Source organism: Alligator mississippiensis, chromosome 3 (assembly GCF_030867095.1).
Source record: "Alligator mississippiensis isolate rAllMis1 chromosome 3, rAllMis1, whole genome shotgun sequence".
Taxonomy (NCBI): domain Eukaryota; kingdom Metazoa; phylum Chordata; order Crocodylia; family Alligatoridae; genus Alligator; species Alligator mississippiensis.
This window is the reverse complement of record NC_081826.1, coordinates 28725561-28739981: the sequence shown is the minus strand read 5'-3', so window position 1 is coordinate 28739981 and position 14421 is coordinate 28725561. Positions and strand designations below refer to the sequence as shown.

Below are 14421 nucleotides of genomic sequence, written 5' to 3'. Positions count from 1 at the left end.
TGGAGGGATGTGGGCAGTGGAGTTCCCCAGGGCTCGGTCCTCGGGCCCGGACTATTCAACATCTTCATCAGTGACTTGGGCGAGGGGGTAGAAAGCACCCTGTTCAAATTCACAGATGACACTAAGATATGGGGTGAAGTGGGTACGCTAGAAGGAAGGAACAGGCTGGAAGCAGATCTAGACAGGTTACAGGGGTGGGCAGATGAGAACGGGATGGGGTTCAACACTGACAAGTGCAGGGTAATGCACCTGGGGAGGAAGAACCAGCGGCACACCTATAGGCTGGGGAACTCCCTTCTCGCAAGTGTCAAGACAGAAAAGGATCTTGGAGTCATCATTGATGCCACAATGAACATGGGCCGACAAAGTGGGGATGCGGTCAGGAAGGCTAACCATACCTTGTTGTGCATCCACAGATGCATCTCAAGCAGGTCCAAGGAGGTGATCCTCCCCCTCTATGCGACACTGGTCAGGCCGCAGCTGGAGTACTGCGTCCAGTTCTGGGCACTGCACTTCAGGAGGGATGTGACCAATATGGAAAGGGTCCAAAGGAGGGCCACCCGCATGATCGGGGTCAGCAGGGCAGGCCCTACAAGGAGAGGCTGAGGGACCTGAACCTGTTCAGCCTCCAAAAGAGAAGGCTAAGAGGGGATCTAGTGGCAGTCTACAAACTAGTCAAGGGGACCAGCAGGCATTGGGAGAGTCCCTGTTCCTCTGAGCACTCCCGGGAGTTACAAGAAACAATGGACACAAGCTAGCGGAGGGTAGTTTCAGACTAGACATTAGGAGGCACTATTTCACTGTCAGGGCGACTAGGACCTGGAACCAACTTTCAAAAGAAGTGGTGCTGACTCCTACCCTGGGGTCTTTAAAAAAAGGCTGGACAAATATCTGGCCGGGGTCGTTTGACCCCAGTACTCTTTCCTGCCACAACAGGGGGTCAGACTAGATGATCTCTTCAGGTCCTTTTCGACCCTCCCAACTATGAAACTATGTTATTCATTAACATGCCACAATGGCTGGTATCTAAAGAAGGGCTAAAGTAGCACTTTTGTAGATATCTGAATGCTTAGAAGCCCATCTTTTTTTAGCTACTGAACTGATTAATCAAGGGTCAAATACTGACAGCTTACTAAGTTGCTGCTAAATAATCAGTCTGTTTAGCTGCGCTATCTTTATTTAGTTGTTGCTGTATCTTTACATTTTGATGCATTATCAAATATAGGTTGAAGAAGCCTATATATAAAACGGAGACTTGGTGGATAACAGAGACCTGGTGAAACTCCACCCATGACTGGGCCACAGGTATAGATGGTTATACCCTGTGCAGGAAAGATCAAGTGGATAAAAGGGGCAGGGGTGTAGCTCTCTATGTCAAGGAGACCTATGCATCCCTGCAAGCCAACATTGGCACCCAGGGTGGATGACTGGAGACCCTCTGGTTTACTAAAACCCATGGTCTACTACAGACCTCCCACCCAGAATCAAGTACTTGACCACGAATTCGCCAGGGAATTGGCCGAGGCTGCATGCTTCTGGTGCATTGTTGTCATGGGAGACTTCAACTACCCAGACATCTTGTGGGAAGTGTGCTCAGCCAAATCCGAATGGTCGTAAAGCTTCCTCATGTGCATGGATCAGATCTATCTGATGCAAGAAGTCTATGGGCCAACGAGAGGTGAAGCGCTGCTCGACCTGGTACTGGCAACTAGGGACAACTTAATTAGTGACCTAACAATCAAAGGGAAGCTGGGTGACAGCAACCATGAGCTGATCTCCTTCATCATCCACTGTATAGCTGACAAGTCAGTCAGCAATATAGAAGACCTCAGCTTCAGGAATGCTGACCTCGACAAGCTCAGGAGGCTTGTCAGTGAGGCCCTAAGAGACCATGACCCAAAGGGGAGGCGAGTTCAGGAAGAGTGGTTGCTCCTCAAGGGAACGATCTTCAATGCACAAGCTAATTCTATTCCATCTCAGAGGAAAGGCAGCAAAAGGGCACATCAGCCCACTCTCCAGGGAACTAGTGGACCTCCTGCATCTAAAAAGAAAGACCTAGAAAGGATGGAGGATGGGATCCACTTCCAAGGAGGAATATTCTCCACTGGTCTGGACCTGCAGGGAGCAAACCAGGAAAGCCAAGGCTGTGACGGAACTCCAACTGGCTACAAGTATCAAGGACTATTGTCCTTTTTCAGATATGTGGAGAGCAGAAGGAAAAGCAAGGGCAACGCTGGACCCCTGCTAAACCAGATGGGACAGCTGACACCCAGGAACAAGCCAACTTGCTAAATGGGTACTTTGCATCGGTCTTTCACCAATCCCATGGGACGCCCTGCCCATTACAGGACAGGGAGGCCCGGGTGAGGGAGATTCCTTACCCTCTATCAATGCTGACCTCATGAAGGAACACCTTGAGGCTGGACACCTTCAAGTAAACCAGCCCTGACAGTCTACACCCCAGGGTACTCAAGAAGCATCATGGTTCAGCCCCTGGCACAGATCTTTGAGATTTCCTGGCACTCTGGTGAAGTGCCTGAAGATTGGAAGAAGGCCAATGTGGCGCCTATCTTCAAGAAAGGGAGGAAAGTGGATCCGGCAAACTACAGGCCCATCATCCTGACCTCTATCCCAGGGAAGGTCTTAGAAAAGATTATCAAAGAGACTATTATTAACAGACTGGCCAAGGGCAGCATCCTGAGGGATAGCCAGCACAGGTTTGTTGTGGGTAGGTCTTGCTTGACCAATCTCATTTCCTTAACAACCAGGTGACTGATCACCTGGACAAGGGAGATGACGTTGATGTCATATATCTTGACTTTAAAAAAGCCTTCGATCTGGTATCCCATGATAACCTCTTGGCAAAACTGGCCAACTGCAGCCTCAGGTCCACCATGATCTGCTGGCTGAGGATTTGGCTCCGTGGTCAGACTGAGGGGGTGGTAGTTGATGGAAGTCAATCGTCATGGTACCCTGTGACCAGTGGGATCCCTCAAGGCTCTGTCCTTGGACCTATATTATTGAACATCTTCATCAATGATGTGGACATTGGCATCAGAAGTGTGCTGTCCAAGTTCGCTGATGACACCAAACTTTGGGGGAAAGCATCCACACCTGAGGACAGGAGGGCGATCCAGGCTGACCTTGACAGGCTCTGAAAATGGATGGACAAGAACCTGATGGTGTTTAACACCAAAAAATGCAAGGTTCTCCACCTTGGGAAGAAAAACCTGCAGCATCCTTATAGGCTCAGCAGTGCTACGCTGACTAGCACTACGGACAAAAGGGACTTGGGGGTCATGATTGACCACAAGATGAACATGAGCCATCAGTGTGATGCTGCTGCTAGTAAAGTGAGCAAAACGCTGGCTTGCATCCATAGATGCTTCTCAAGCAAATCCCAGGACGTCACTCTCCCATTGTACTCGGCCTTGGTGAGGCCGCAACTGGAGTGCTGCATCCAGTTTTGGGCTCCACAATTCAAAAAGGATGTGGAGAAGCTTGAGAGAGTCCAGAAAAGAGCCACGCACATGATCAGAGGTCAGGAAAACAGACCTTATGATGAGAGGCTGAGAGCTATGGGGCTCTTTAGCCTGGGAAAGTGAAGGCTCAGGGGTAATCTGATAGCTGCCTACAAGTTTAAAAGGGGAACTCACCAGGATTTGGGTGAATATCTGTTCATCAGGGCGCCCCAAGGGATGACAGGGTCGAATGGTCATAATCTCCTGCAAGACCATTTCAGGCTGGACCTAAGGAAGAACTTCTTTACTGTCTGAGCCCCCAAGATCTGGAATAGCCTGCCACCAGAGGTGGTTCAAGCACCTACTTTGAATGCCTTAAAGAGAAATTTGGACGCTTATCTTGCTGGGATCCTATGACCCCTGCTGACTTCCTGCCCCTGGGGCAGGGGGCTGGACTTAATGATCTTTTGAGGTCCCTTCCAGCCCTAATGTCTATGAAATGTATATATGCAAAAATACCATCTCTGCAATCCTGAGGAAAGATGTGCATAGCTGTTGTCTTATTAGAAATCTAGTTTTGGCAACATTTCTCTGGATTAAGGTAGGGCAGACAGAACTGGATGATTCCCTAAAAAAACATCTGAAAAGAGGGTTCAGAAAATCTGCTATGAAACCAGCTGAAAAGCTCAGAGTTCTGGTGACAATAGAAGACTTATTGTACTAAGTGGAAACCCAGGAAGAAATCGGAACTATGGAGTCAATGTTTCTGGATCAGTATTATAAAGTGGCCATGCTACATACAGGTTGTGAATGAGTACACTCAACAAACAGAGTGTCCAAAATGGAGGTCTTGGGTGTTCTAGATTGGAAATTTATTGTCAGTTCAGGATCTGAACAGGTTTGTGAGACCTGAATAGAAGTTTTCTGATGAACTATACAGCTCAGCTTTACCAGTGGCATCTCACTGCATATGAAAACATAGTGAAGATATTGTATTAGTGTCACAGAGTGTCCTTCTAGGGGTACTTGCCTGGGACTCTTGAGGCCTTGTGTGGTCTCAGAGAATCCCTTGAAGATAGTCCAGGCTTCTGCTCTAGAGAGCAAGAAGGCAGAGACCCTGGTCTTTCCATCTCTTACTGTCTCTGGTTCTCTGGCCCTGACTCAAGAAGTGAGAATCCAGTTCTGCTCCCGAGAGAAGGACTTCACCTTCTCCAGTGTGACTCATTTCTAAGCAGCACAGCAAAGAGTTTAATCAGTAAAGGCATTTATTGGGAGAAAGGTGACCCAGCCAGTTTCCCTGTCCCCTCCAAAGGGGTTAAGAAATTCCTCTTTTCCCAGTTCAGCCCACACAAGTCTGAGCACCCCAAAAAATACTCAGCTGTTTGCTTTCCAGGTAAAAAGCTCCTTTACTTCTCTCAGCTCTGGTGAAGTGCCCGAAGACTGGAAGAAGGCCAGGAGCTTCCAAGCTCCTTTCAGACCCACCAGCAATGCAGGAGGGCATCAAGACACTAACAGTCAGAACAGCAATGTGATCAACCTATCCCAAAACATGATACCCCACTCTGAAATATTTGTAGTTGTCGAAGGCCTGATATCTGTACTGATGAACAATGCCTTGCATTCAAAAGCTTATGTAACTCAAGCTATGCAGTTGATGCAATAAAAGATATCACTCTAAGGGACCCTTGTTCCTTGCATCAGTATGCCAACAAAGCCATTCAAGACTGCTAATACTACAGGTCCATCTGCAGGTAGCCAAGCCAGGCACTCAACCTATCCTTCTCTGTGCGTAGGCTAAGGAAGTAAATTGAATCACATAAGAGTATAACAGTGTGCACACAGTTAATAGAAATATCATAATAAAACCTGTCATTTGCCACAACTAATTTAAAAAGTCAGAAGGCTATGAAGGATGTTAGATGACATAGGCTCTCAATTATTTACCTCATAACTGCAAGTCTACTAACCAATATTGAGAGAGGTTGCTGAACCTGGGTGATTTTTATTTTCCTTCTTCTAAAACCTGGCTTGCTATGTTTTAGTTTTAGATTTGTTCTTTACCTTTCTCTTATAGGCTGAGGGAGAAGAGCTACAAGAGTATTATCCCAGTTGCACAGGGAAAAAAAAAGGACTACACGGCAAGGTATGTGGTTTAATTGAGTTGCACATTTATTAACTTAACTTCTCTGGGGCTGCTGCCAATAACTCGTACGGTTCAGGTTGTCCTCATCCCTTCATCATTGTGGAACTAGGTGTGTAAACATCAATTCCTTTCACTCTAGGCATGAATAGTCAGCAAATTACACTTATAAAGGTCTGCGTTCAGCCCCACTATCCCTGGTCCGCAACCCATGGCTTCTTGCCTTGTACAGAAAAGATGGAGGGGGTAGCCGCTACTTCTTCCCACCAAGCAGAGGGAGGAAATGCCATAATTTTGACAGGGGAAGACAGCATTACTCATTGCTGCTGATTCAGCTGTGAGAGTGATGCATACTGCCCTATACTACAATGCAATCATACCAAGACTGACAAGAATTGATGTTTACACATTTCGTTTCTAAATACTAACAAAGCCTTTTCAAGGGATCTTGAGGATATGCTGCTGATTAAGTAAAGAAGAATATAGATTCAGACAGTATACAAAAGAATGGCTGCTGGACTGTGTTTCCAGAATTACCCCATTAATCTATAAGGCACTAATCTTGGAACTGCGGGGATCAAGGCTGCAAATCCTGCCAATAGGTACACTTGTTCTAGAAATTATTTATCAGTTGCCATTCAGTCTGTTATTTGCAGAGGTGTGTACTGGCTGCTAATGATTTGCAATGGGGGGAGGGGGTGGGCAAAGAACATACTCAAAACTAGAGAGACTATGGGAGCCTGTTAAAGCTATTTATTATAATCAAACCAATGAGAAGAAAGACTAAGCAAGTTAGAGAAGATCACAATTGCAGTTACTGAATTATCATGCAGTATAATACACAGTTTTTGGCTGATGCAGAATTTTATTGTACTCAAAAGCTGGTTGTGGAATAGTGCTTTCCCTATGCAGTCCTCTCTGACAGTGAAGAGCATTCCAGGAGCTAAGTATCACCTTGCCCCAGAGTCTTCAAGCCTCTCCTTTTGTGGTCCTGGCTCAGACACAACCAAGTCCTTGAAAGAGGTAAAGGCCTTCCACAGCAGCAGAGCCCCAGGTCAAAGTCCAGCAGAAACACAGTCCAAAAGATCCTTCAGCCCTACTGGGCCCAGCCCTCCTGCTCTTCTTCAGCTAGACCACAGACCTTAACAACTTGCCTTAGGGCTCTTGTTCAGTCTCTGTTTCCTTCCCCCAAGTGTGACACATGGCCCACTGTAGCTCATCTATAGCCCAGTGAAATCAATGAAAAGTCTTTCATTCAATTCTGCTGTTTTTTAATCCACCTGCGTCAGGCCTAAACTGCTAAAAAAAACCCCAAACAAACAAAAAAAGGTTGGGGAGATGGCAGTGTTCTTTTAGGTTCCAGCCTCAACCAGACTTCATCTGACTTGGACCTTGTGTGGCCATCCTAGAGGACAGTCCAGTTGTCCTCTACTGATATGAAACTGGATGCCTTTATGTCCTCTATTTGTCTCTTGAAGACAAAAAATAGAGGAGATAAAGGTGTCCAGTTTCGTATCAGTAGAGGACAGAGGACAGAGTAGCAGAAAACCGGAATGTCCTCTATGATGGCCACCCTACTTGGACCCTGCCAGACTGCTCTTCTTCTCACTCAGCCCCAAGTGAGATAAGCTCTCTCCTTCCAGACCTGGCACACATGTAGCAGGGCAGGGCTGGCAGGTGACTGTAACCTCATCATGGCTAGTGTGGGCTTGTATACTCTAGCACACATGTATAAATTATCTGCATGTTATGTTACTATAGGAGTGATCAAACTGATTCTCTGTTTACTTGCATTTGTTTACACCAGTGTAACTTTTCTGCTTTCATTGAAACTATACATGATGTAAACTGGTGTAAGTGAGAGGAAATTCCAGTTTGACTGAAACTATTTTACCCTATTCTTAGAGAACTACGGTCAAGTCCTTACTCAGCCTTTGACCAGGAAATGCACAATAAAATCAATGAGCATTCCCCACCCCACAAAATGCAAGGACTGCTACAAAGGTCTCTTTCTTTCCAATTGCAGAGTATGTGGAACATCTTCCCTTTCATTTGGGAACTTTCATGTGACAACAACAGCAATAGCTTTCATGGAAAATTAGAAAAAATATATTTGATGTGTTTTTAGTGGAGTCTAAATTCAATTTCAGCAGTTGGAAGAAACAATAGCCAGCTCCACAGAATCAGCCAGCACTTCAAACAACACCATTGTTTCCTGGACCACAAACTGAGGATTTCTGAATGACAGCGTAATACAAAAGACAACCTACTTGATAGCCAAATGTATTGTTTTGTGATCCATGTCGTGGCACTCCTGGATTTTCACAAGCTGTGCGGGTAGGTTCTAAAACAACATAAAAAACAATATAATATATTGCATCTTTCTAGTAAAAAGCTAGATTTCATAGGTAGTATACAAATAACATAAAAGTAAAAGTAATTTAATAATATTTAAACAGTTAGCTGTCATAGCAGGAGAGTAAAGGAAAGCAATCACAGTAATATAGATCTCCTTTTACCTATACATCGAGGAGATGAACCACTCCAAGTCCCATCTGCTTGGCATATCCTGGTACTGGATCCAACCAAAATGAAAGGAATATGGCAGCTGAAAGAGACTTCTGACTGGTAGATGAAGCTCTTGCCTTCTCTTTTCCCTTGAGCAGGAATACCAGGGTCACCACAAAATTTTGCTATGGAAAAAGACATGAAGTATAGAAAGCATTCACCATTTAGTATAAGGTATTAAAATAAGATATGAATTAAAGAATCTGAGCTTAACCAATCATTAAAAAAATCTATGCATATTTCTTACATACAGTCTACATACATAAGAGAGGCCTGCATCCCTTCCATACTTCACTCCTATACATGCACAGCTATATGTTTCCCAGTACTCTACAACATCAAGGCACAAGGCATTCTGCAGACAGAAATTGCAGAGCACATCAGCCCTTTGCTTGATCTCTCGACCTCCACCCATACAGCAAGGCATCATAACTTTGTAACCTGAAGTCTAACTTTGTCACTTATCAGGTCTTCTGTGCTTTTGGAGGAGTAAAGGATTTTTCAGAATGACAGATTCTTACTTCCTCTAACTTAACAAAAATGTGCTTATCTGCACCTTTGCACTTAGGACAGAACAATCTTATTGCACATAGGATGGAACAATCCCATGCACCAGTACTGGCTGGGGGCTGACTGACTGGGCAACAGCTCTGCAGAAAAGGACCCAGGGGTTACAGTGGACAATAAGCTGAATATGAACCAGCAGTGTGCCCTTGTTGTTGCCAAGAAGGCTAATGGCATAATGGGCTACATTGGTAGGTGTGTTGCCAGTAGGTCAAGGGAAGTAATTATTCCCCTCTAGTCAACACTGGTAAGGCCACATCTGGAGTACTGAGTTCAATTTTGGGCCCCCCACTACAGAAAGGATGTGGAAATATTGGAGAGAGTCCAGGGGAGGGTGACAAAAATGGTGAGGGGGCTGGGGACATGACTTTTGAAGAAAGATTAAGAGAACTAGGCCTATTTATTTTAGAGAAGAGAAGCCTGAGAGAGGAATTAATAGCAGCCTTCAACTACCTGAAGGAGAGTTTGAAAGAGGATGGTCCTAGACTGTTCTCAGTGGTGGCAGACAACAGAACAAGGAGCAACAGTCTCAAGTTACATCAAAGGAAGTTTAGGTTAGATATTAGGAAGAATGTTCTCACTAGGAGGGTTATAAAACACTGGAACAAATTACCCAAAGAGGTGGTGGAAGCTCCATCCTTGGAGGTTTTCAAAACCTGGCTAGACAAAGTTTTGGCTGGGATGATCTATTTGGGAATGGTCCTCTTTGAACAGGGGGTTGGACTAGATGACCTCCTGAGGTCCCTTCCAACCCTAAATTTCTACGATTCTATCTAGCGACAACATCAGAAAGATAGCGTGGCTAACCAGGACTACAATAAAAATGCCTCCCAGAAGCACAGACAGAAAGTAACATCAGCAATGTGAAAGTCAACCTTTATGTTGTGTTTAAAACCAGGGCTTTAAAATTTATCTCATGCAAAGCCTTTTTTTGTCTACCCATGGCATAGTATTGAATAACTGGCTATATGTGTTGCAAGATTTCTGGCTTGTCTCTTCAGTGTAAAGTACTGGTTGCTATCAGATGTTTGATTCTGTGTTCTTGTGAGCCAGTGGTCTGATCAGCTATGTTCCCTGTGCCACAAAACTGGATTTTTTCTGACAGCTTGGGATTTTGCATTCATTAACGGTGACGGTGTTCATTCTACTTTCTTGACAATAGCACATTTAATTTTAATATCAATGATAAGAATACACAAGTCATGCCTATAGAAACAATAATCAAATCATCTATGGATTTGAGATTTTTATGAAATTTTTCTCTTTTAAAAACATATATATTTACTTTTACTTTTGATAATTGCCATTTATAACATTTTCATCCTTTTCACTTGGGTCCTTATCCAACAATGGGGACCTTTCATATTAAATAGTTTTGTAGAGTCTCACTGTTAATACAAGGACTCCACACAAAGGTTTCTCTTCACAGGATAACAGATTTCAATGTATTATGATTTGGAATCTCAAACTGAATCATGCTCCTGGCAGAATATAATCCGCTGCAAAAATTGTTACTAAACATAATCCACCTTCAACTGAGGATAGTCTGGTAATTAGTTCATTTGGCTTGGTACGACTCCTCCCTGTTGTAAACACTGTGCTCATTAGTAAAAGTCTGCAAAACTGGGATCGTAGTTTGTAAAGAACTCTGTACATTTTTAGACTATTCCTGGTTTGCTGCATTATTTTGCACACAGAGGTCTATTTTTTCCCCTGAGTAACCTGTCAGGGGAAAAAATCTCCCCAACCCCTGACACTCCAGATAGTTGATGAGTTTTTACTGGAATACATATTTTTTTTTTTTTACCTAAACTCTCTCATTCTCTTAGTATTCTCTTTTTTACAAGTCTTTCTCCAGCCACACACTATTGTTGGCTGCCTACTAACTCCCTTTTATAGAAGTAACCATGGAAACTAGACATGATGGTAATTCACAGCAGCCTTATTTTTCTCTGGGATGGAAGGATACATATTGGCAGCAGACTAGGAGGTTTGGAATTCCTCCTTTTCCCACTGGAAAGTGATTTCATTTTCCAAAGGACTTAGTATAATTGATCATTAACAAAGATGGGGCTGTTTCTGTTCAGACACTGCCAGTGGACTGGTCATTGAAGAAACGTGTTATAGATAATGTGATCATTTTAAATATTTGTGGGTGTCTGATATTTGTTTAAAGTAACAAAAACAATGCCATCTCATCTTTTATCTTCCTTCTGTTTAGGGCTCTGATTCTCAAAAACTCTTTAGGTGTTTTAACTCCCATTGAAATATAATGGAGAAAGATATTAAATACTTTTAAAGAATCTGAACTTGTGTGTCTTATTTACTGTTTCTTATACTCGTTTTCTTATTTAGAAAAGCAATAATCTTAGGATTCAGATACTTTACAATTAATTGAATGCAAGCCAAGGAATTTAAAATCTCAAAGACAATAAAACAGTTAGTCAGGCCTTATCAAATCGACTCTACTCAACCTCATGCCCAAAATGCCATCAGATGCACAACCAAGTAGAAAATATGCTCCAGATGTCAAAATATGCCCAAAGAGTTCTCTTTGAGAATACCTTGTCATAAACTGCTCTTATTTAAGCCTGGCAACTATAAGTTTGAGTCAAGCACTGACTGCTAATTTATTTAATCTATGAGAACAGGAAGGCAACATGTTCTTTGTCTGAAAAACTGCTTAATTACTAAGCAGCTGCATTGCACATTAACTGGACCTTCCAAACAGTGTAAGAGCATAGCCCTATGCAGTGTATACAGCAGGATTCCAGGATCAAGACAGAAGAGACTAAGGCTAGAAACAGATGTTGCCAAACTAAGCAGATAAGACTGATTTATTCACTTTCACCTACGTGCTCCTAGGTCAAGATCACAGGATGTCCATAACATGCTTTATAACAGAAAGCTGTTCCCAAGTTCAGTCAACTGAATACCTTTTGAAAGCATTGCATTCACTTTGAACAACTTTCTTTCTTTTTTTTTTCTTTTTTTTTAATAATCAATGAAAGAACATAAGCATAAAGAACAAGGACAAATTTGTTATTGTAATGAAATCTGCTGCAATGCAAGATCCATCAGTGTCAGCAATCTTATGATAATAAAAAATTACTGCATGGAACTGGTAACTTAATATAACACAGGGAAAATAATCTAGTTGTTAGGGATTCACCCTAGGGTCTAGTCAACCACATTGGCAAGCAACTTCCACTGACATAAGTGGGAGTTTTACCTGAGTAATGAATGAATAAAAGAGTTCCTGACTGAACCCTCCCCTCTGACAGCATCTTTTGTCACATTTTGAAATAGAAGAATTAGCTGAACAAAAGAACAGGAGACCAGTTTCACTCTTAACCCTTATGTGCCCAGCTTAATTTAGTTTGCACCAAAAGTTACATTCATTTAATATTACTTCAATGTACATGATTGAGGCTTAGTAAGTGCTCAGAAAGGATTTACCTCAGAATAGTAGGATACTACATTTTCCCCCAAGAAACTATGCTAGTTGAAAAAGTGTTACTGTATGGATTCAAATAATTTGTGATCAATGTAGAAAAAACATATTATCCACACTTTTGCTACAGGAAGTTCAAAATTACCAGAACAACAGCTTGGAAAAAAGATGAGAATGCTAAGGGAAATAATAGTAGGATAAAGTATAAGTATTAAGGAAATACTTACGTAAGCACTGAGGTACCTCACCACTCCAAGTTCCATTTCCAACACAGGTCAAAACAGCAGGAAAAGACAGTTCATAGCCGGGAGAGCACACATAGCTAATACTAAATCCCCAGTCAAAGTTTGTTCCTTCCAATCTGCCATTAGAGATCTGGGGAGGAGTTGGGCAGGTAACAGCTGCAATAATATTCAAAATAATTAGGCACAGCTGCTGTAAATATCCCTGGAGTACATTGTAACTAGAAGAACCATATGTGCTAATTTAACCTTTTTGGAGGGCAATACAGTGGTGACTTGTTATCATCCTGGCTGTATTCTTGCAACGTCACCTGAAGTTAACACTTCCGGTTACCTCTATTTTTTGGCCGCACATTAGCTGCTTGTTATCATAATCAAGCATGCAAACTGAATGTTGCATCATGCCCGCTGGGAAGATAACATAGGTGATCACAGTACAGTCTTTATAACATATATTCTTCAGCAAATTCCTAAGAGTTCTTACTACACAATTCCTTTTTTTGTCTTGTATGCCTCCTGAAGTATAGTTTCTATTGTACCTGGCCGCAATATTTTGTTTCCGATACCAATTTAGAGATGGTCTGGTTGTTAAAGCACAGGAATTAGATTTAGGAGCAAGGTCCTCAAAGCTGTGTGTATGGCTACACCCTTTCTTAGCAGATGCCACAATGAGCAACCCCTGCCTCAGTATGTACTTTTACCTTTGATAATTGCTATTTATAATATTTTCATCCTTTTCACTTAGGTCCTAATCCTACAATGGGGACTTTTCATATGAATGCCTTTGTAGAGTCTCACTGTTAATACAAGGACTCCACACAAAGGTTTCTCTTCACAGGATAACAGATTTCAGTGTATTATGATCTGGAAACTCACACTGAATCAAGCTCCCAGCAGAATATAATCCTCTGCAAAATTGTTACTAAACAATTACTAGGAGTTACATATTTTCACTTTGAAAGTAGGACGATTCAGGTTTTCCTCTCCTGAGGCTGCTGATGCTGCTCAACCTGACAGGGAAAGATGCTAGGTTAGCTCTTTCTTCTCAAGCATTGGGGTGGAGGGACTGGAGATTTTGAAGGCACCTCATTTAAGGCCTGAGGAATGAAGAAGATAGGCCTATCGGTCTGATGGTGCCTAACTAAGCAGCAGAAATAGCAACAAAGAGGTGGTGCTAGATGGAACATTGCTATCTGATTTGGGTGAGCATGCTGTAGCGGTGGCAACAATTAACTTTGAAGTCTGAATGGGAGGATGAAAAAAAAAACGTGAGATTAGGCTGAAAAAGGGAAAGGGGAAATAATGGGGGCAGGACACTGAAAGGGATGAGACATAAGGTGAATGACTGAGAAAAAGAGAAGAAATAAAAAAGGAAAAGTGAATGAGGAGATTGCCACTGAATGTACATGAAGGGAAGAGAAAGGGAAGGATTAAGTGGGAAGAACTGGATGGAATTTAGTGGAGACTGGGAGGAAATGAGAGTTGAAGGCAATGAATGAAAACTAATGAGAGGAGAGCTAAAAGACATCATGTGCATGGAGGAGAGGAAGGGACTGTGCTCATAAGCTTCAAACTTACGCTGAGTCAGCCTGTCATTCTGCATGCAAGAAAAAAACAAATTAGAGGGATCACAGGTCAGGAGCACTAGGTTCTTGAGTGTGACCGGTAGAAGCCACCTGGCCTTTCCGTGAATCAGCCTCCACCAGGATATATAATGGCATTTTTGCTCTTCCGTATTTTACCGAGAGGCTCTGAGGTTTCATTTGATAACTCTGGATGAAATTACTATGAATATAATAATTTATTTTCAAGAACAAAACCAAGGATTTGAAGGTGACCTCAGATTCCCTTTCTCATTGGGATATAAAAATAAATAAATAAAGTAGGTGTGGCATTTCTCCCTTTTCAATCCTTTCACCCTTGTAGAGCTCTTCCATCATTTCTTCATACAGTTGCAAGGGTTACACAATAATCACTGACACTCTCACCCTT

The 14421-nt window shown here is 42.7% G+C and overlaps 1 protein-coding gene across 1 annotated transcript in view; it reads right to left on the bottom strand.

Annotated features, from left to right (window-relative positions):
• CSMD3 (CUB and Sushi multiple domains 3) overlaps positions 1–14421 on the bottom strand; it is a 1325501-nt gene that overhangs the window by 44428 nt on the left and 1266652 nt on the right. The window contains exons 61-63 of the mRNA XM_014603846.3: positions 12415–12588; positions 8121–8294; positions 7872–7945 (exon numbers count right to left, since the gene is read on the bottom strand). Coding sequence (XP_014459332.1) covers positions 7872–7945; positions 8121–8294; positions 12415–12588 — 422 coding nt within the window. The remainder of the gene's footprint in view (positions 1–7871; positions 7946–8120; positions 8295–12414; positions 12589–14421) is intronic.